The 22,817-nt window shown below is 40.0% G+C and overlaps 1 protein-coding gene across 2 annotated transcripts in view; it reads right to left on the reverse strand.

Annotated features, from left to right (window-relative positions):
• Positions 1-22,817, reverse strand: part of GNE (glucosamine (UDP-N-acetyl)-2-epimerase/N-acetylmannosamine kinase) — a 41,049-nt gene that overhangs the window by 12,165 nt on the left and 6,067 nt on the right. For both annotated transcript variants that reach the window (XM_024762976.1, XM_024762977.1), the window contains exons 2-6: positions 22,001-22,203; positions 8,402-8,853; positions 5,383-5,535; positions 2,823-3,035; positions 358-445 (exon numbers count right to left, since the gene is read on the reverse strand). In XM_024762976.1, the coding sequence (XP_024618744.1) occupies positions 358-445; positions 2,823-3,035; positions 5,383-5,535; positions 8,402-8,853; positions 22,001-22,164 (1,070 nt within the window). In that variant the 5' untranslated portion in view covers positions 22,165-22,203. The remainder of the gene's footprint in view (positions 1-357; positions 446-2,822; positions 3,036-5,382; positions 5,536-8,401; positions 8,854-22,000; positions 22,204-22,817) is intronic.

Genomic DNA, 22,817 nt, shown 5'->3' on the forward strand with positions numbered 1-22,817 from the left:
AGAAAGAATCACATAAAGGAAAATCTGATTAATTTGAAACAGAAAGGATAGTCTAAATTAAAATGCTGAACTATACTATTTTTAAAGAAAATCGTTACATTACTTTCTAATACTTACAGAAATTCAAAATAGGCTAAAGCAGTAGTTCCTAGCAGAAGTGCTGTATTAACTGAGACAAATTATTCTCCACTGGAACCCTTGGTAGAGTAACAGGGGGTAGATTAGCAAGCCCTGTCTCACCAGCAGATAGGGACCTCTAAGGATGCAGAGAGCGAGCACCATTAGGGTGACTACACAGCTTGAAAATGGTGCCCAAAACAGCTCCTGTTTTAAATCACTTTAAAAGTACACACTCACCAAGGGTACTGTTTACCAAACTGAAGGTGCAGCGCTTGCAATATTTTGTCTTGGGTATCAGCATCCCGGACATGAAGGACATTCTCCCCTAGGTAAATCCAGTGCCGTACAGTGATTCAGAAGTGGGAGAAACCAAAGAATATAGAAATGAGCAGTGTGTCGTGCTCATAAGTAGCCCTATAACCCAGAAGGCTTCAAACAAGTCTTCTATTAGAGAGACGAACTTTTCTACTTTATACCTTTTAAAGCACTCTCAGCAAGATCTCCATATATCAGATACTTAAGGAGCCGTAGGTTCCTTTATTCCCAAAGAGAATAAATCAAGCTCTTGTTTGTTTATTGGAACAAATAAGGTAATTAACCCAGTATCCACTTGCCACTCATCTGTTCATCCAGCATGTCCACTCTTTCCATCTGCCCTACCTTCCACCTACTCAGCCAGTTGTGGGATCAACTGGTCAGGCCAGGTTGCCAGTTAGTCAACTGGCCAGTCAGCTGTTGATGCAGTCACTTCCTTTCCGTACATTTTCTGACCAATTTGAGGGAGTAAATACAGTGACAATGACATGTTTTTTCAGTAGACTTGGCTATGAAGAGGAGAAAAGCAAAAGGGTGGTGGCTGGGGAGAGGTTGTTTTGTACTGTTTTGTTTTGAAGATACCAGAGACTTAGGCATGTTTAAATGCCGAGGAGGCTAAAGATACATGGAAGAGAAACGTCCTTGAGAAGCCAAGAGGGGTGGGGATTTAGAACACAGGTAGAAGGCAGAGCAGTGGGCAGGCAGGGGTGACCCCACACCCTCCAATGTAAAGAAGGTAAGAAGGAAAGGATAGAGGGGCATGTGTTTGTGTAAGTGTGGTGGCAGAAAGGACAGACTGCCTTTTTTTTTTTTGAGAAATCTTTTTTTAAAATAAATTTATTTTTGGCTGCATTGGGTCTTTGTTGCTGCACGCGGGCTTTCTCGAGGTGAGTGGGGGCTGCTCTTTGTTGTGGTGTGCAGGCTTCTCATTGCGGTGGCTTCTCTTGTTGTGGAGCACAGGCTCTAGGTGTGCAGGCTTCAGCAGTTGTGGCATGCAGGCTCAGTAGTTGTGGCTCGTGGGCTCTAGAGCACAGGCTCAGTAGTTGTGGTGCACGGGCTTAGTCGCTCTGCGGCATGTGGGATCTTCCTGGACCAGGGATCGAACCCGTGTCCCCTGCCTTGGCAGGTGGATTCTTAACCACTGCGCCACCAGGGAAGTCCCAGGACAGACTGCTTTTGATAGAAGACCCTGGTACCAAACCCAATGTTCACATCTTATTTGAACTCTCAGCATCATTCAACACCATCTCCTTGAAACCCTTTCTTTTCTGGGCTTTAATAATATCACACTCCCAGTTTTCTGGCAGTTCCTTTTCAGTCTTCCCTCCTGGCCCTTCCCTCCTCATCAGAAGGGCTCCAGAGTTTGGTCCTAGGCTCCATTCTCTTCCCTATTTACATGTTCCCCCTGGGTAATCTCATTTCATCCCTTGGTTTTAAATACCATTTCTGGCACAGTGCGTCATTATCCTCAATATCCTTTGTACAGTAGCAGAATTTTTAGCTTGGCATCTAATCACCCAGCTAAAGGGTATATGTATTCTTCAGCTACCCTTGCAGCTGGATGTGGCCATGTGACGACATTCTGATAGGATGTATGAAGAAATACTTGCAACTTCCAAGTTGTGCTTTTAGAGGGAAGGACATCTTCCCCTCTCCTCCTTTCCCAGTGGCTAAAATGTGCACTCGACAGCAAGAGATGGAGCAACCATCAAGAAGAGAGATGGAGGCTAAGTCTCTGATGACTTACCAGTGAGAAACAAAGAAAATCTAACTTATTTGAGGCACTATTATTTTGGGTCTCTCTGTTACAGCAGCTGAACTGATATCCTAACTAAACACCATCTATACGCCATCACTCTCAAATTTGTATCTTCAACTTCAACTCTCCCTGGAACAACATAGCTGCCAACCTGCCATCTCCACTCATATCTAATAGGCATCTCAAACTTAACATGGCCATTAGAGAACTCTTAATTCTACCCACTCCCAAATTATTCCGTCCTCAGGGTACTCCATATCAGGAAAGAATACCCCCACTACTCAAACCAAAAGTGTAAGAGTTATTGTTGATTCCCTTCTTCATTTTACTGGGCACATGAAAACGAAAGACTGGCATTCATATAACACATTCAACCACATTCTCTCTTAAACACAGCCATCAGAGACCATAATTAACTAAGAAACTCTTAGCTCTGATATTACAAAGACAATAAAAAATTTGGTAATCATTGTGTGCTACCTATAGGTTTCAGGCTACAATTGGTCATTAACCTCATTCACTCACTTATTGATAAACACATATGCCGGCACTGATACGTGCATACTTTATAATAACTCATACAAATGTATTAAGCTTAGTCAGTTGAAATATAAGCAAAGGAAAATACCTGTTTCTCTTCCAATCTGACGTGTTCCTAGGTTGATCACAGGTGTTCCAAAAGCTCCAACCTCTCGTACCCCACAGCTGCTGTTCCCAATCATACAACCAGCATGGGCAACCAGCTGTATAAACTGGTCAAATGGGACATGTTTAACTGCACGAAAATTGGGATGATGCTCAATGCCCTTCTTCCGCATCACTCGAACCATTTCTTTGCTCCCTGTGAAAATGAAAAGAACCAACTGTTAAATGGTTTACGAGATAAAGGAACAATTTTCATCGGCAAGTATAGCCCCACTTAAAGAAATATCCCCTATAAAAACTCATAACAGTTATTAGGGAAATAGTCCTTTTAATTACTGATCTTTTCATGAATGATGAACATCCAAAACATCTGGTCAGTCCTCTGTTTCAACTCGTCTAGAAACTTTAAACAGCAGCAGTGGGTCTCTTCAAACAGCACTCCACAAAGCAAATACTAACTCCCCAGTAAAAGCTCTTACCTTACCAACTGAGAGGCTCAAGACAGGCCAACAGTCTCTATCTCTTAAGCCAGGAGTTCCTAAATGGAAAGGTCTTGGGCTCCACATACCAAGCCGATCAGAGGGCCTCTGCCTCAGCTATGCTCACATCTACATTAAGGACAGCTCAATGGGACAGCAAGCACTCCCACTTACGTGGACTAAACAAGCTCTAAGCAAATACAGACAGATTCTGATACTGTGGCTGATATTTTACTTTACATGCATGACTTTGTTTTGAAAAGTTACAGATGTGTGAGGGGGAGACGATATTCAGTGTCCCTCTGCTTGCCTCTCTACTCACCCTTTCCTAGTGGCTGTGACCAAGGTGGGCAAGGAGGCTAATCTGATCAGTTACAAGGCAGGACGACGACCACACCGTGTCCACTGGTGTGCAGGAGCCGCGAATTTAACAGAAGCTGGGCATGCATGTGTTCTCCTTTTAACTTTCTCCATGGCAAGGCAGGCAACAGACTCAGGTCCTTAGAGCAGGCCCGGCCACTTCTCTCCTGCCAGAACATGCCAGTCATTACCTAGAACTCGTGTAGTGCAGGGCACGCCAGAAGCTGCTACTATTCCAAGGTTCAGATTTGGGCTCTGAAGGCTTCTCTTTGGCCCTATATGACAGGCACTAAACCTGTTTTCCAGAAAAGCCTACATTAGGGAATGGGGCACTAAGTCAGATAATGAGAAAGTGATGCCTTGATTCTTATTTCCCTCTTGTTCCTTGTGTATATTTTATCCAAAACCCTGTGAAAAGGAGAGGCGAGTGGCAGACATGATTTAGGCATTCCTGGGACCCTTTCCTTTCATAGGGGTAAAAAAATCTCAAATTCTAAAGTATATACAATAAGGAAGGTATATTACAAACAGAATATCACTGACAATGAATACTGAAGAAGAGATATAATTACATTATAAATATTTATGCAAAAATTTAAGGGATTAGAAAAGAATAAATATTAAGGTTTTTGAAATATTGATACATAACCTGGATGAAATCTGGGTTGGGGGTCTTAAAGTTTTTTTTCCTACTAACACCCTATTTTGTTCCCCCTAACGGAAAAGATTATTCAAGACACACTAAGGGAAGGATTCTTTCAGTGTAAGATGGTGACATCTTGGCACTGCAGAGAAGGGATCCTGCCTCCTTTACCAAAAAATGCCTAAGAGCTCAGCAATGAGTGGTATCAGCTAATAATAACCAGTATCTGAAAATCCCTCAGTATCAGGCCCTGCTCTGGCATTTCCCATTTATATATCCCTACCATTAACCTAAGGTCTTACTAGCACTGGTTCCATCCACCAGTAGGTGATCAATCAGGTTAGGCTTAAGGATCAACTGGTTGGGAGCTAGAGATCGAAATTGCTTAAGCTCAAGATTAAATTAAGGTATAGCTAACATAAATAAGAGAACAAGAAATAAAAATAATGGCTATTTTACTGCAGTCAGTAGGATCATTACTTTCCTAGAGACACTCTTTCAGCTTCTAAGGTTTATATCTCTTGGCTATTGCATTTTTTTTTAACATCTTTATTGGAGTATAATTGCTTTACAATGGTGTGTTAGTTTCTGCTTTATAACAAATCAGCTATACATATACATATATCCCCATTATCTCCTCCCTCTTGTGTCTCCCTCCCTAGAGTCTGTCATACAGAGTGAAGTGAGTCAGAAAGAGAAAAACAAATACCATATGCTAACACATATATATGGAATCTAAAAAAAAAAAAAATGGTTTTGGCTATTGCATTTTCTCGTTGATGGAAACTGGAGGGAAGAGACTAAACATGAAACTAGAATGGAGATTTGAGGTTTTTTTAAGTATTTCTTTCTTTCCTATTAAGTTTCTACTAGGCAATAATATCACAAACTCCTCAATCTACTGCAAAATCAGTGATCCTTTGAAAATCAGAATGCATTTCAGAATAGAATGGCCTTCAATGATAAGATGAGCAAGATAGGAAGGTCGGTCAAAAGAAGACATAATAGAAACATAAAACTGGAAAGGTAGGTGGCATACTTTCATTTTCAAGTTAAATTACCTGCATCAATATTTGGAAACAGAACTAGGGTCCGCTTGTTAAATGAGATAAGTGCATCCAATGTTAGTTCAAACATTTTTAGGGAATGCTTAATGTCCGTGGTCACAGGGTGCTGTAGTGCAACAATGTAATCTTTAGATTTTACATCATCACCTGTTTAAAGAAAAATCAAACCACATCGCTTCATTAGTTAAGAATCTTAAAGGAGGAAGAAGCAAATTCTAAAATGCAAGACCCCAAAGTCTATGTTTTAAAATTCTGAGGAAAAAACAATTTGTCACATTCTAAGCAGGGCATCCAAATTCGGATCAAAGGATAAGAACTTACAGCAACAAGTCCAAGGATTCTTCAGGGAACTTAACGTTTTACAAAGGCGCTTGCTACCACAAACAAAATATATAATTTTAAATAGTAGGCACTAGACTTCATTGTCTTAAAATTCACAATATTTCAAAGCGTTAGAAAAATGTGACTCTTCCCAATTTCTAACTAGTGTTTCTAATGAATTATCAGCAATATTAATGAGTAATAATGTGTTGCAAATCAGGGCGTTTAGAGATTGACTGAGCATGAAATAAATTTCGTATAATGCATAGGCATTTCCCCACTATCGCCCACCAGATTCAACAAACCACCAGTGTTTCTAACTCTGTTCAAAGGCCTAGAAAGGCTTCACTCATCCCCAGGCTGGGATCCCAAGGACAGTTCCTCAGCAAAAATGTAAAGTGTAAAAGATTTGGATGGACAGTGCCATGCCAAATAACACAAAGAATTCTGCAACAGGGCCTATATTATCCTATAAAACTGAAGATGAGCTCTACTCACTTATTTTTTTGTTTGTTTTGTTGTTTTTTTCTACTTTTTTTTTTGTTGTTGTTGCGGTACGTGGGCCTCTCACTGTTGTGGCCTCTCCCGTTGCGGAGCACAGGCTCCGGACGCACAGGCTCAGCGGCCATGGCTCACGGGCCCAGCCGCTCCACGGCATGTGGGATCTTCCCGGACCGGGGCACAAACCCGTGTCCCCTGCATCGGCAGGCGGACTCTCAACCACTGTGCCACCAGGGAAGCCCAGCAGTTACTTTTCATGATTTAATGGTAACAGAAATTTTTTACTAAGAATCTTCAGTAGTATTTGATTTAAAAGACTACAGGCTCCAAAATTTTATTTTAAAAAATGACTGATCCCATATCATGTTCTAAACTGGGGGTGGGGTGGGGATATAATTACTAAATTTTTGTTCAAAGTAGTAAAAAAGAACAGTGAAAAAGAAAACACAGAGCGATGAGCTGGAGCTACCCATCCCTGGCAATAATACATTTTGTGCAAAGCCTGCACCTGGTCCTCGATGTATGACTTCTGACATTTATCTGCCTTTGTCTCCATAACTCAGCAGCTTCAGCCCTTCTACACAACTGTTTCCATTATGGTACCATTACTTGGTTTTGGGTCAAAAAGTTCTATATTTACTGTGGTATTTCTTTCAGTATTAGGAATGTAACATGTCTTTTTAACTTTGCTAATATTTTTATTAGGACTGTTATTTATTAATGTTCTGGTTACAAAGCTGCGTGTTCTGAGTGGCTTACCCAATACTATTTTTCTTATAAGCAGAAGGATAATGTCAGAAATTGCAGGTTGAGAAGCAGGTACAGGCTTTGCACAAAAGGTATTATTGCCAGGGACAGGTGGCTTTGGCTCAATGTCTTTTTCCCCCCTCACTGGTTTTTAAAAAAAAAAATCTAGTTTTTGCTATTTCATCATTCTTCTTTTCACAAACTGCTTAAAAGGTTCCAAAGAGAACCTTAAGCCCTACAAGTACAATTTTGCTGTATTCTGCTTTATAAGGGTTATTTTCTATTCATTACAAGTTTTTCAGAAATACAAAGTTTTTCAGAAGACATAGTGAGCTAACACTATAATCAGAACAGAATGCAAGAATGTTTACTTAGAAGCATGCAGAAAGGGGAGACTGAAGAGACAGAAGCCTGTTCCATCAGCATTATCTTGACAGGTTCCCTGATAGCTATGAATCTGTCCAAGGATAAGAAATATATAGAATGGATTAACTTACTTATATAGTAGAAAAACCCAATTTATTTCCTGTTCTAATGTGATCTGGATTTAAAATATACACAATCACTTTGATTACACAATCACCAAATTAATTTACTATTAACTTCATTATTCAACAGATCTACCTCTTCACAGAGGAAAGTCCTAAATACCTAAATAGACGATTAGTCCTGACTGGCCCTCTAAATAGTACTCTCACTATAAATTAACTAATAGACATTGTCTGTAAACCTATCTTCTTTGCCTCTGAGTAGCAAAAATAATTTCCAGGAATCTAGATCATTGATCATTGAAGATTTCAGACCTTAAGGCTTACTTACAGAGGTAACAATCTCTAATGGTACAACTATGGCTTCTGCTTTTTAATAATAATCATAATCCCTTATAACTGCTTTCAACATCCATTATCTCATCTGAGTATTCCAACAAGCCCATAAGAAAGGAATTAAAATTAAAAATAACAATTTGTTTCATTGAGCTAAAAAGCAAAATAAAGGAAAAAAAAAAACCTTAATTCTACTAACCAGAAGTGAATATTATAAATGACTTGGTGCACATACTTACCGACCTTTCTACGTTACTGTTTTTATAAAAATGTATCATTATATGTATAATTTTATAGCTTGCTTTTTTTTCCTTTTTGATATATCAGGATCGGTCCCTGTAACTAATATTCACCTATAACATTATATTTAATGGATTAAGAGCATTCCATTGTATAAAAATAGCACAGATTTTAAAAATTCAATCCATTAAGTCTATTTTATAGAAAAGGTGAGTCTCAGAGAGGTGATGTCATACCATAGGGCGAGATCTATGAACTAAAAACCTTGGCCTTCTGATTGCTAATGGAACATTCTACCCACAGTAGCTTCCAAAGGACTGAAGCACACCCAAACTTTCGGACAAAAGCAACCATTAGACTGAATGAAGTCTGATACATACCTAACCACATCCGAATGATGCTCATGTAGTCTTTGTTCTTGGCGGAGAGAAGTTTGTCATAGGAAGGGCAGCCTGCCAACAAGATGCGATCATGGTCCTCACACATGGATATCAGGTGTTGCTCTGCACTACGGGTGCAGCACACATGATAATGAGCCAGTTTCGTTATAGCGTGTCTGATAGAGTCGTCAATGGTCCCACTGACTTCCCCCCCTTCAATGTGAAGGATTCGGATGTTCATCAAGGCAGCAGACGTAGCCAGAGCCAGGGCATCAAACCTGTCTCCATGAACAATCATGATATCAGGCTTCAGGCGGTTAAGAACATCTGGTAGCTTCACAAGGGCCAGGCCCACTGACTCCACCATGGCTGCCTCATCTTCCCCTCTGACAATTGTGTGTAGTCTGGTGTTAATGTCAAAGTCATCTTGTTCAATCATGCGATATGTGTTTCTAAAGCAGGGGAGAAATAAAAATGTGAGAGCATGTTCTTAAGTATAGGGCTATAAAAACATCAACATTAACCCTGAAGGGAGAAATATTTCACAAAATTTCCTTGTTAAAATAAATGAACTGAAGTGTAACTTACACACAAAAATAAAAGCACAGACCATAAATATACAGATCACTTAATTAATTTTTCTACACAAACACCCCTCTAGCCACCACCCAGATCAACACATCCCACACCTGGGAGGTCTCACTTGTGGCCCCTTCAGTGAGCACCTGGAGGGAGGAATATTGGAGGGAGAATGTTTTTATCAGGAAAAGAGAGAGTAAATTTTACAGTGGTCACAACTATTTCTTTCTTTTTTAAAATATATATAAATTTTTAAAAAGAAATATGCTACTTAATAGAAAAAAATTACTTATAAAAGCAGAGCTCATTAAAAAAAATAGTATGGAACCAGGATACCTGACATGTCACTATAATATAAATTTCTGAATGATGGAAATTATCTCGTGAATTCTCTTTGTATGTTACCATTAATGCAGCATAATTCTGACTCGGGTGAAAATGTAGGTTTTTAAATTGGCTGTGAAATGCAGTTTCAGGTCTGTTTCATGCTTCAGTAACAACAGCAATTCTCAATGCCTTAAAGTTTCCTGCCTGTTATGACTAGATTTTAAAAGATCTGACTTTTTCTAAATATACATTTATTATTTAAAGATTGGAAAATACAGAAAATTATCATGCATAAACCTACCACTCGGCAATATCAGTATTACCATTTTGATTTCTTTCTAGCCATTTTATGCATAATATTTCAACATGGTTGAGAACACATCATAGTAAAATTCTGTAATCTAGTTAATCCATTTAACACTGTATTTTCTCAGATCATGAAGGATTCTTTACATACATCATACTGATGCCTTAGTAGTCATTTTATAGATTCCTTTGGATTTTCCTACAAAAGCTATGATGTAATCTGTAAATAAAGGCAATCTTGTGCCTTTATATCTCTTGTTTCATTGCACTGGCTGTTACATGCAGTACACAGAGAAAGGTGAAAGTGGATGTGCTTACCTTGTTACCAATCTTTGGAGAAAAGCACAAATTTTATGTTAGCTATAGGTTTTTCACAGGTGGTCTTTATCAGACTGAGGAATTTCCTTTCTATTCCAAGTTTGCTAAAGGTTTTACCATAACTAGTTGTTGAATTTTGTCAAATGCTTTTTTAATATCTATTGAGATGAATGGGTTGGTCCCCCCACCCACCGCCTTTTTTCTTAATTGGGGTATAGTTGTTTTACAATGTTGTGTTAGTTTCTATTGTACAGTGAAGTGGAGTTTCCTGTGCTATAGAGCAGGTTCTCATTAGTTATCTATTTTATACATATTAGTGTATATATGTCAATCCCAATATCCCAATTCATCCCACCCCCACTTTCCCCCCTTGGTGTCCATAAGTTTGTTCTCTACATCTGTGTCTCTATTTCTGCCTTGCAAACCGGTTCATCTGTACCATTTGATTTCCCCCTTTACTCTGTTAATACGTGAATCACACTAATTGATTTTCAAATGTTAAATCAATCTTGAATTCCTGAGATAAACCCACTTGGTCATGACGTATTATCTGTTTTTGTATATTGCTGGATATGAGTTGCTAATTTTTTGTTTAAAATTTTTATGTCTAATTCATGAGGGATACTGATCTGAATTTTCTTATAATGTCTTTCTCAGGTTTTGATATCAGGATTATGCTGACCTTATTAAATAATCTAGGAAGTCCCGTGGCTCCTCTATTTTCTGAAAAAGTTTATATAGGATCTTAAAAGTTTGATAGAATTCAAAAGTGCAGCCAACTTGGTAGGAAGTTATTTTTATAGGAAGTGTTTGATAATGAATTCAATTTCTTTAATATAGAGCTATTGAGATTTTCTATTTTTTTCTGTCAATTTTGGTAAGTGGTGTTTTTCAAGGAGTTTGTCCATTTCATCTAAATTGACTGTCAAATTTACTGGCCTAATATTCTCCTTTTATTCTTTTAATGGCTGTAACATCAAGATGATATCCTCTTTGTTATCCTATATTGGTAAATACTGTGTTCCCTTTTTCTTGTTCTGCAGGAGCTTGTCAATTTTATTATTTTAAAGAAATAACTTTTGCCTCGATTAATTTTCTCTACTGTTTAATCTACTCTTACATTTCATTGATTTCCACTCTACTGTTCCTCCCTTCTACTTACTTTGGGCTTAATTTTCTTTTTCCTGTTTGTTAAAGTGGAAATGGATCCTTGACCCTAAATTTCTCTTTTTTCACGTAAGTATTTAAAGCTATAAATTTCCCCATAAGCACTGCTTAATCTATACCCACAAATTTTGATATACTGTAATATTTGTTTTTAATTTAAATTTATTTATTTATTTTTGACTGCATTGGGTCTTCGTTGCTGTGCATGGGCTTTCTCTAGTTGCAGTGAGCAGGGGCTACTCTTCATTGCCGTGCGCAGGCTTCTCACTGCAGTGGCTTCTCTTGTCGTGGAGCACGAGCTCTCAGTGCACGGACTTCAGTAGTTGTGGCTCATGGGCTCTAGAGCGCAGGATCAGTAGTTGTGGCGCACAGACTTAGTTGCTCTGCGGCACATGGGATCTTCCCTGACCAGGGCTCAAACCCATGTCCCCTGCATTGGCAGGTGGATTCTTAACCACTGCACCATTGCAGTCTGATATACTGCAATATTTATTATCCAATTCAAAACATTTTCTAATTTCCCTTAGGATTTCTTGTTTGACCCCTGAGCTTAAAACTCAACAATCAAAAACCCGATTTAAAAATGGGCTAAAGGGGCTTCCCTGGTGGCGCAGTGGTTGAGAGTCCGCCTGCTGATGCAGGGGACACGGGTTCATGCTCCAGTCCGGGAAGATCCCACATGCCGCGGAGTGGCTGGGCCCATGAGCCAAGGCCACTAAGCCTGCACGTCTGGAGCCTGTGCTCCACAACGGGAGAGGCCACAGCAGTGAGAGGCCCGCGTATCGCAAAAGTAAATAAATAAATAAATAAAAATAAAAATGGGCTAAAGGGCTTCCCCAGTGGCACAATGGTTAAGAATCCGCCTGCTGGGCTTCCCTGGTGGCACAGTGGTTGAGAATCTGCCTGCCAATGCAGGGGACATGGGTTCGAGCCCCGGTCTGGGAAGATCCCACATGCCACAGAGCAACTAGGCTCGTGAGCCACAACTAAAGAAAGCCCTCACACAGAAACGAAAACCCAACACAGCCAAAAATAAAAAAATAAAAACTAAATTTAAAAAAACATTGCAATAAATCACATTTCACTTTAAAAAAAAAGAATCCACCTGCCAATACAGGGGACGTGGGTTCGAGCCCTGGTCCGGGGAGATCCCATGTGCTGCGGAGCAATGAAGCCTGTGCGCCACAACTACTGAGCCTGCGCTCTAGAGCCCGCGAGCCACAACTACTGAGCCTGAGCACCACAACTACTGAAGCCCATACTAGAGCCCATGCTCTGCAACAAGAGAAGCCACTGCTACGAGAAGCCCGCGCACCACAATGAAGAGTAGCTCCCGCTCGCTGCAACTAGAGAAAGCCTGCGCACAGCAACGAAGACCCAACACAGCCAAAAATGAAAAAAAAATAAATTTACTTAAAAATAAATAAAAATGGCCTAAGACCTTAACATATACCTCACCAAAGATGATATAAGGATAGCAAATAAGCATATGAAAAGATACTCCACATTATATGTCATCAAGGAAATGCAAATTAAAACGAGATACTGCTACACACCTATTAGAATGGCCAAAATCCAGCACACTGACAACACTAAATGCTGGCAAGGGTGTGGAGCAACAGGAACTCTCATTCACTGTTGCAGGGAATACAAAATGATACAGCCACTTTGGAAGACAGTTTGGCAGTTTATTGCAAAAGTAAACATGCTCTTACCATACGATCTAGCAATCATGCTCCTTGGTTTACCTAAACGAGCGGAAAACGTATGTCACACAAAAATCTGCAAAACGAATGTTTATAGCAGCTTTATTCATAATTGCCAAAACTTGGAAGCAACCAAAATATCCTTCAGTACGGGAATGGAGAAATAAACTATCATACATCCACACAATGGAATATCATTCAGTGAAAAAAAGAAATGACTATCAAGCTATGAAAATACATGAAGGAAACTTAAATGCGTATTACTAAATTAAAGAAGCAAATCTGAAGAGGCTACATAATATGTGATTCCAACTATATGACATTCTGGAAAAGGCAAAAATCTATGGAAATGGTGAAAACATCACTGATTGCCAGGAGACTGTTGGGGGGAAGGGATGAATAGGTAGAGGAGAAGACTTGGGGGGCAGTGAAATGACTCTGTGTGATACTATAATGGTAGATACATGCCATTATACATTTGTCCAAACCCAGAGAAGCTGGGTTACACCACCAAGCTGAACCCTAATGTAAACTATGGACTTTGGGTGATAACGGTGCGTCAGTGGAGGTTCATCAATTGTAAAAAACGTACCACTGACGTGTGGTAGGGGATGTTGATAATGGGGATGCTATGCATGTATAGGGGAAGAGAGGTATATGGGAAACTTCTGTACCTTCTGCTCTATTTTGCTGTTAGAGCTAAAACTGTTCTAAAAAATTAGGTCTATTTTTTAAAGACATTCTTTCTTTTACATGTATGCATGTACTTTACCATTTCTAGTCACTCCTTTCTGTAGATCTAAGTTCCCAACAGATATCATTTCTCTTCAGTTTGAAGAATCTGCCTTAGCATTTTTTTGTAGTATATACCTGATGGTGATAATTTGCTTAGCTTTTCTCTTCAACTTTATTTTTGAAAGATATTTTCACAGATAAAAAATTCTGGGTTAACAGGAGTTTTTTTTCCCCCTTTGAGCACATTAAAGATGCTCCACTGTCTTCTGGCCTCCACTGTCAGACAGTGAGTTAGTTAGTTATCATTCATATCATTGTTCCCCTGTAAGAAATGTAATTTTTGTCTTGTTGCTTTCAAGATTTTCTTGTTTGCAGCAAACTGACTATGCTATTGTCTACAGGTAGTTTTCTTTGTATTTATCTGTTAGGGGTTGTTGACCTTTCTGGATCTGTACATTGATGTTTTTTTTGTTTGTTTTTTTTTTACCAAATTTGGAAACCTCTGGCCAGTATTTCTTCTAAGATTGCAACATAGCTTTAATTCTGAGACTGTCCTGCCTACAGAATGTTCATACCTAACTGTTTGAATCAGGAACCAGAATCAGAATTCCCTTGAAATAGCATCTCAAAAAACAAAACACTATGTCCCATAACACCAAATATACTTGAAGAATTTGCTAAGCCCTGAATTAAACTGAAATATTGAGTTTATTTTTAAACTAAGTTCTGTATTAAACATGTATTAAACAAACATGTTTTAAGTATTTAGTTTGAACTGCTGCCAAACTTGAAGATTTTCAAAAACTGTGGGACTGTAACAAAACTAGGCCACCGATATAATCTCGAAATGAAATTAGACTTGATCCAATGCATTTGTCTTAAGTCCCCAAACTGAACCTCTTCACAGCAGTAGGGGCTGTCATGGTACCCACACCACCACAACCAATCTTCTCATTAATCTTTACTGATAGTACCTCTCCTCCTCCTCTTAAATAACCTTGTCTCTAAATTTGGAAGCATCATTCTTAGATGAAAATCAGCTGAATGATCTATCAGTTGTTGTTTTCTGATTTTTTCTTTTCTTTGTGCTGTTGCATATTAAAAGTATAAAGAAATATGATTAGCAGTTCTCAAACTTCACCTCTCCAGCAGCAGAAGGAATCTGATCCTTGAGGGATTTAAGTTTTCTCCTCAGCTTTTACATTTGGGATGGTCCCCCTACCATGCTTCTTCCTGCAGAAAAATGCTCAGACAGCTGCATAAAGAGTGCCAACTATCTGCTGTCTTGAGATACCAAACTTATGCACAATTGTGCTTTAGATACTTATTCTGTTAGAGTCAACTAGACTTAAAAATTACTCAATTCCTCCCGAGAAGATACTCCCACCTCCACAATTAATTAGCATGTTTGACAGTCTTATTCTAAGTTTTTCACGTTAATTTGTTTTTATTTTCACTTCCTATCCAGAGCAACTTCCTTTACTTATTAGAATATTAATCCTTCTGAGTCTACGACAGTCATTTTTAACCCTCTCTAAATGAGAAACTAGTTGGTATGGGAAAGTCTTCACAAGGCAATGAGCACCAGTTGAGCATACAGCGCAGGGCACTCTATCTGTGTTAAATACTGTGTGTTGAGGAGAGAGAGAAAGGAGAGAGAGAAAGAAGGTTATTTACTTACATACACAGAAAAGAAAGTACAGCAGATTTTTGCATGCATGACTTTAAAATTCTCAAGCATTCCTGAAATACCAAGTCGTGAAGTCATGTGCAATTTTGCTAAGCATGATTTGAATCCCACCTATTTGACATTAACCTTAATAGGCGAGCAAGTCACTTAGCTAATGATTAAGCCAACCTTTCAGACCAAAATACAGCATTGTTCCCATCATTTTCTTCATGTTTCTGTGGGGGAAATACCATAGAGCAAGGTCTCTCAATGTCAGCAGTATTGACATTTTAGGCCAGACAGATTCTTTGTCGTGGAGGGCTGACCCGTGAACTGTAGGATGTTTAGAAACATCCCTAGCCTCTTAAAAAAATGTGCTGAGATGGTCAAACTGGAGGAGTAGGATGTGGAGCTTAGCTTCTCCCACAAATATGACGTTGGCCAAAAAGTTCATTCGGGTTTTCCCGTAACATCTTATGGAAGATATTACGGAAAATACATATCAAAATGTTTAAATCAAAATATATCTACATGTGGGACGATTCTCACAAAACATCTACTGAATGCTGGCAGAAGACCTCAGACTTCCAAAAGGGCAAGAAAATCTCCATGTAATTGGGGAAGACAAAAGAAAAATAAAGAGAGAAAGGAATCAGGATGGGACGTGCGCCGCTGGGAAGGACCAGCAAAAAAAGGAAACGTTTCCACACACTGGGAAGTCCCCTCACTGGTGGGGAGATCAGCCGGGATGCCTCAGAAGCAAGCGGTCTGTGGAGGGGAGAGGGGAGGGAGACCTGCACCGAATGTCAGCGCTGCTGCCCGACACTCCCCAGCCTGAGACGCTGGTCCGCTGGGCCGGGTGGGGGCTGGGAGCTGAGGCTCGGGCTTCAGAGGTCACTCCCTGGGGAGAGGACTGGGGTTGGCTGCGTGGAGACAGCCTGAGGGGACTAGGGTGTCGTATGGGAGAAGGCCTGGGCCCGCCAGAGAGGCAGGGTGCCGTTGCTGGGTGGCACACAAGGAGACGGGCGGGACCGCCATAGGAGCTTCTTTCTCTGCTCACACACTAGCCAGCGGCAGGGCACTGCCTACATGAGCCCCAGGGGTAGGCGAGAGCCGCCACTGCCATCTCAGACTCTAGAGGCAGGCACGGACCACTGCTGCCGCTGAGGGTCCTGTGAGCAGGCGCCGGTCACTGCCCCCACCTTCCCGGGAGCGTGCGTGGCCTGCTACCACTGCTGCCAAGAATCCCTCGACCAGGTGCCATCCGCTGCCCCCACCTTCCCAGGAGCGCACACGGGCCGTACACCTGCACACCCCCTATCAAGGGGATAACAGTGAGCACATGCTGAGGAAAGAGATGGCAAGCATCCAAATTAAAAACAGCCCTCATGCCAAAAAAAAAATTAAATCCACACAAGCTATGCAGGGATGCTCCCACATATAAATAGCCCTCCAAGACCAGGGTAGATAATTTTTCACCTAAACTCACAGAGTAAAAGAAATATAAGCAAAATGAAGGAGAGAAAGCACTCCCAGTTAAAAGACCAAGAATATTCCCCTGAAAGAACAAACAATGAAACAGACCTCTTCAGTCTAACAGACACCAAGTTCAAAAAGGAGGTAATGAAAATACTGAAGGAATTAAGAAAGGCTATCACAGAAATGCAGAGTACTATAAAAAGGAACTAAAAACTATACAGTGGAGCCAAGAAAAATTAGAAAGTTCATTTGCTGAGGTGAAAGCTAAACTAAAAGCAAAGAATAGCAGGATGAATAATGCAGAAGAAAGGTAAGTGATTTGGAAGATAGAATAATGGAAATTACCCAATCAAAACAGCAGACAGAAAGCCAACAACAAAAAAAAACAAGAAAGCAATATAAGAGACCTATGGGAAAATATAAAGCACGCCAATCTATGTATAATAGGAATTCCAGAAGAAGAAGAAAGAGAAGAGGGGATTGAAAATGTATTTGAAGAAATTATGGCTGAAAACTTCCCAAACCTAAAGAAGGAAACAGATATCCAGATACAGGAAGCACAGAGGGTCCCAAACAAGATGAACCCAAACAGAGCTACACCAAGACATATCATAATAAAAATGGCAAAAGTTGGGGCTTCCCTAGTGGTGCAGTGGTTGAGAGTCCGCCTGCCGATGCAGGGGACACGGGTTCATGCCCCAGTCCAGGAGGATCCACATGCCGCGGAGCGGCTGGGCCCGTGAGCCATGGCTGCTGAGCCTGCACATCCAGACCCTGTGCTCCACGACGGGAGAGGCCACAACAGTGAGAGGCCCACATACCCGCAAAACAAAAAACAAAACAAAACAAAAGTTAAAGAGAGGATTCTAAAGGCAGCAAGAGAAAAACAAAGAGTTAGTTACAAGGGAACGCTCATAAAGCTATCAGCTAGTTTATCTACAGAAACACTGCAGGCCAGTAGGGAGTGGCAAAGTACATTCAAAGTCTTGAAAGGGAAAAATCTGCAACCTAGAATACTCTACCCAGCAAGATTATCATTTAGGAGGAGAAATAAAGAATTTCCCAGACAAGCAAAAACTAAAAGAATACAGCAATACTAAATCTATCCTAAAAGGAATATTGAAAGGTCTTCTCTAAATAGAAAAGAAGCAAGAAGATATAGGAAATCACCGTAGGAAAGTAAATCACTTAAGCCAATATACAGATTTTTTTTAAAAAGCCTATTTGTGAAAGTGACGATAAACACAAGTAATGGCAAAAGGATAAACATGAAGTTGTAAAAAAGGAAATCAAAATCACAAAATGTGGGGAAGGAGAGTAAGAAAATGTAGATTGCTTTTTTTTTTTAAGAATGTGTCGGATCCTATATGACTATCAGTCTAAAGCAAGCAAATATAGGAAGGGGTTAACATACTTGAAAAACAGGGCAACCACAAATCAAAAACATGCAACAGATTCACAAAACCAAAAAGAAGAAAACACAAGCATAAAAGAAAAGGAAATCATCAAACCACTAAAGGAAAAAGAAAGAAACAAAGAAGAAACATAGAATCAACTGGAAAACAAGGTTTAAAATGGCAATAAATATATATGTATGAATAATTACCTTAAATGTCAATGGGCTGAGTGCTCCAATCGAAAGACACAGAGTGGCAGACTGGATTAAAAATCAAGGGCCAACAATACACTGCCTACAAGAGACCCACTTTAGGGCAAAGGACACACATCGATTGAAAGTGAGGGGATGGAAAAAGATGTTTCATGCAAACAGAAATGACAAGAAAGCAGGAGTTGCAATACTCATATCAGACAAAACAGACTTTAAAACAAAGGCCATCAAGAAGGACACTATATAATGATAAAAGGATCAATACAAGAAGAGGATTTTATACTTGTCAACATATGTGTACCTAACACAGGAGCACCCAAATACTTAAAACAAATATTAACAGACATAAAGGAAGACACTGATGGGAACAATAATAGTAGGAGACTTTTTTTTTGCGATAAGTGGGCCTCTCACTGTTGTGGCCCCTCCCATTGCGGAGCACAGGCTCCGGACACGCAGGCTCAGCGGCCATGGCTCATGGGCCCAGCCACTCCGTGGCACGTGGGATCTTCCCGGACCGGGGCATGAACCCATGTCCCCTGCATCGGCAGGTGGACTCTCAACCACTGCACCACCAGGGAAGCCCTATAGTAGGAGCCTTTAACACCCCACTCCCATCAATGCACAGATCTTCTACACAGAAAATCAATAAGGCAACAGAGATCCTAAATGATACAATAGAACAAGTTTGACTTAACTGATATTTTCAGGACAGTTTTTACATCCAAAAAACCCAGAATACACATTCTTTTCAAGTGCACATGGAACACTCTCTAGGATTGACCACATACTAGGGCACAAAACTCACCTCAGGACTTCCCTGGTGGCGCAGTGGTTAAGAATCCGCCTGTCAATGCAAGGGACACGGGTTCAAGCCCTAGTCTGGGAAGATTCCCACATGCCGTGGAGCAACTAAGCCCATGTGCCACAGCTACTGAGCCTGCACTCTAGAGCCCACGAGCCACAACTACTGAGCCTGCATGCCACAGCTACTGAAGCCCACATGCCTAGAGCCTGTGCTCCACAACAAGAGAAGCCACTGCAATGAGAAGCCCGCGCACCACAGCAAAGAGTAGCCCCCGCTCACTGCAAGTGGAGAAAGCCTTGGTGCAGCAGCAAAGACCCAACACAGTCAAAAATAAATAAATAAATTAAAAAAAAAACAAAAAACAACTCACCTCAACAAATTTTAAAGTATAGAAATTATTTCAAGCATCTTCTCTGACTACAATGGCATGAAACTAGAAATCAACCACAGGAAAAGAAATGAGAAAAAAAAAATTACATGGAGACTAAACAACATGCTACTAAAAAACCAATGAGTCAATGAGGAAATCAAAACAGAAATTTAAAAATACCATGAGACAAATGACAGTGAAAACACAACCATACAAAATCTACGGGATGCAGCAAAAGCAGTTCTTAGAGGGAAGTTTATAGCGATACAGGCCTTCCTCAAAAAAACAAGAAAAATCTCAAATAAACAACCTAACCTACCACCTAAAAGTATTAGAAAAAGAAGAACAAACAAAACCTAAAGTCAGCAGAAGGAAGGAAATAATAAAGATCAGAGAGGAAATAAATAAAATAGAGATTTAAAAATAGAAAAAAATCAATACAACCAAGAGTTGGTTCTTTGAAAGGGTAAACAAAATTGACAAACCTCTGGTCAGGCTCACCAAGAAGAAAAGAGAGAGAACCCAAATAAACAAAATAAGAAAAGAAAAAGGAGAAATCTCAAATGATACCACAGAAATACAAAAAACCATAAGAGAACACTATGAAAAATTATTTGCCAACTAATTTGACCACCTAGAAGAAATGGACAACTTTCTAGAAACATACAGCCCACCAAAACTGAATCAAGAAAAAAATAGATAATTCAGGGAACTCCCAGGTGGTCCAGTGGTTAGGACTTGGCACTTTCACTGCCCACAGCCCAGGTTCAATCTCTGCTCGGGGAACTAAGATCCCACAAGCCGCATAGTGTGGCCAAATAAATTAATTAAATTAAATTAACTATGGCACAAATGAATCTATCTACAAGACAAAAACAGACTCACAGACATAGAGAACAGATTTGTGGTTGCCTAGGGGGTGGTGGGGGAGGGAGAGGGATGAACTGGGAGTTTGGGGTTAGTAGATGCAAACTATGACATTTAGAATAGACATGCCACAGCAACTAAGCCCGTGCACCACAACTACTGAGCCTGCACTCTAGAGCCCATGAGCCACAACTACTGAGCTCGCGTGCCACAACTACTGAAGCCTGCGCGCCTAGAGCCCATGCTCCGGAACAAGAGAAACCACCGCAATGAGAAGCCCACACACCACAACGAAGAGTAGCCCCTGCTCGCCGCAACTAGAGAAGCCCCGCACGCAGCAACGAAGACCCAACACAGCCATAAATAAATAAATAGATAGATAAAACAAAACTCAAGATACAAAAGCTTGTACAGTGAAAAGGCTACTTCTCACTTCTGTTTTACCAGTTATCCAGTTCTTCTCCCCAGAAGCAACCAATTTCTTGTGCTAGAATGCACTGTAGACATACATTTCCATTAAGTACTAGTCAAGTTTCCATTTCAGCAGTCTCACCTGACAAATACTACCTTCCCCGCTTAATTACTGTGGTAGGCAGATAAGAAACCTACCACAATCTCCTTGAAAGCCCCTCCCCCACTAGTCTTCTGCCAAACTTTTCTCACAGAAGTAAAAGAACACACTTAGACTTTCCCCTCAGGCTCTAGCTAAAATTTCTCCTTTACTTTGTCCTATCTCTGTTCAATAATGTAAGAAAACCCAAGTGGATTTTCTTAGACAGCCAGAATTCATTTCACATTTTAAAAATCTGTGAACTTTTGAGCTCTCCATAAGTTTCTTCTCTTGTCTTTAAAAGTATTTTCTTAGAGCAAATTGCTAAACTGGTTTTTGGGGGCAGGTTTTTATTTGTTTTTGCTGTTATTATCTTATTGTTAAAGGACATTTAAAAAGACAGTTTTACCTTAACACAAGCTTCTTTCATATTTAATACTTTGGCAGCTGCATTAATGTTTTCATGCCACAAGGGTGCACTAAATGCCACTTTATTACATGTAACAAAATGTTCACCTTTGGTTTATACACCTGCTCCCTCAAAGATTTCCCAAGTTTCGTTTTTCATATTTAGAGTGTGATCGATAACAAACCTAATGTCACCAAAGTAAGAATTAATGGTAACGGTATTATAAAATTCTACTTTATCTTGTGGATCAATTAGATTTTAAAAATCTTGTTCCATATCTACTACTTTATATGCATTTTTAATATAGGATTAGCATTAGAACTCACAAAACAGATTACATAGAATCACATTATAGTCACACAACATATATTTATAAATGGCATTTCCGGATGTAATACCAAATAAAAGTAATAATAATAATAGCTATAATTTACCAACCATCTAACAGGCAGCATCCCTGTATAGATACTTTATGTCACTATCTCCATTCTTCACAATAACCTACAACACAGGTTTTCACTCCATTTTATAACTGAGGAACCTGAGACTCAGAGATGCTAGGCAACTTCTCCAAGGCCACCTAAAAACTAAGTGGTAGAATTGGGATTTGAAGCCAGGTCCACACAGCTCCAAGACTGAAGTTCTCACTGGTACATCGTGTTGCAATGAAGAATATCATAAGAAAATGCTTTCATCTTACCCATAGTCATCTATCAGGTGAGAGCCAAGTACCACCACGTCAAGTTCAAAGAACTCAGGTTCCATTTTAATGCCAAACATGATTGGGGCGAGTTTAGAATAATCAGCACGGTTGCAAGTAGCAACACAAACCCGAAGCTTTCGGTTATTCTCCTTCTTCTCCATGACTTGTTTTCTTTTTGAGAGGTTCTTAAAATAGAGTTCCTGAAGTTGCAAAAATAAAAATTAATATCCTACGATAAACCATAATGCAAAAGAATATGAAAAAGAATGTATATATATGTATAAATGAGTCACTTTGCTGTACAGCAGTAATTAACACAACATTGTAGTTCAACTATACTTCAGTAAAAAATGAATTTAAAAAAGATATTATAGACACAAAAAATAAAAATTCTTTATAATCAGAATGATAGGTCCTAGATATAAACGTAAAATTTTGCAGTCTTAAGTCCTTAAGCACCGTTTAGTATAGTGATTCTTAACTTTTCCACCCCACTTCTGTGTGACACACCCACTGGTATATCAAGTTATGAAATTCCAGCAGACCAACTATGACTCCACCCTTTTCTCTTACACTTAAGAAAGCATGCTGGAATGCAATTTAAAAAGAGTTTAGGGGCTTCCCTGGTGGTGCAGTGGTTGAGAGTCCGCCTGCCGATGCAGGGGACGCGGGTTCGTGCCCTGGTCCGGGAAGATCCCACATGCCCCAGAGCGGCTGGGCCCATGAGCCATGGCCGCTGAGCCTGCGCGTCCGGAGCCTGTGCTCCGCAACGGGAGAGGCCACAGCAGTGAGAGGCCCGCGTACCGCAAAAAAA

Source organism: Neophocaena asiaeorientalis, unplaced genomic scaffold (assembly GCF_003031525.2).
Source record: "Neophocaena asiaeorientalis asiaeorientalis breed wild unplaced genomic scaffold, Neophocaena_asiaeorientalis_V1.1 scaffold449, whole genome shotgun sequence".
NCBI classification, from domain to species: domain Eukaryota; kingdom Metazoa; phylum Chordata; class Mammalia; order Artiodactyla; family Phocoenidae; genus Neophocaena; species Neophocaena asiaeorientalis.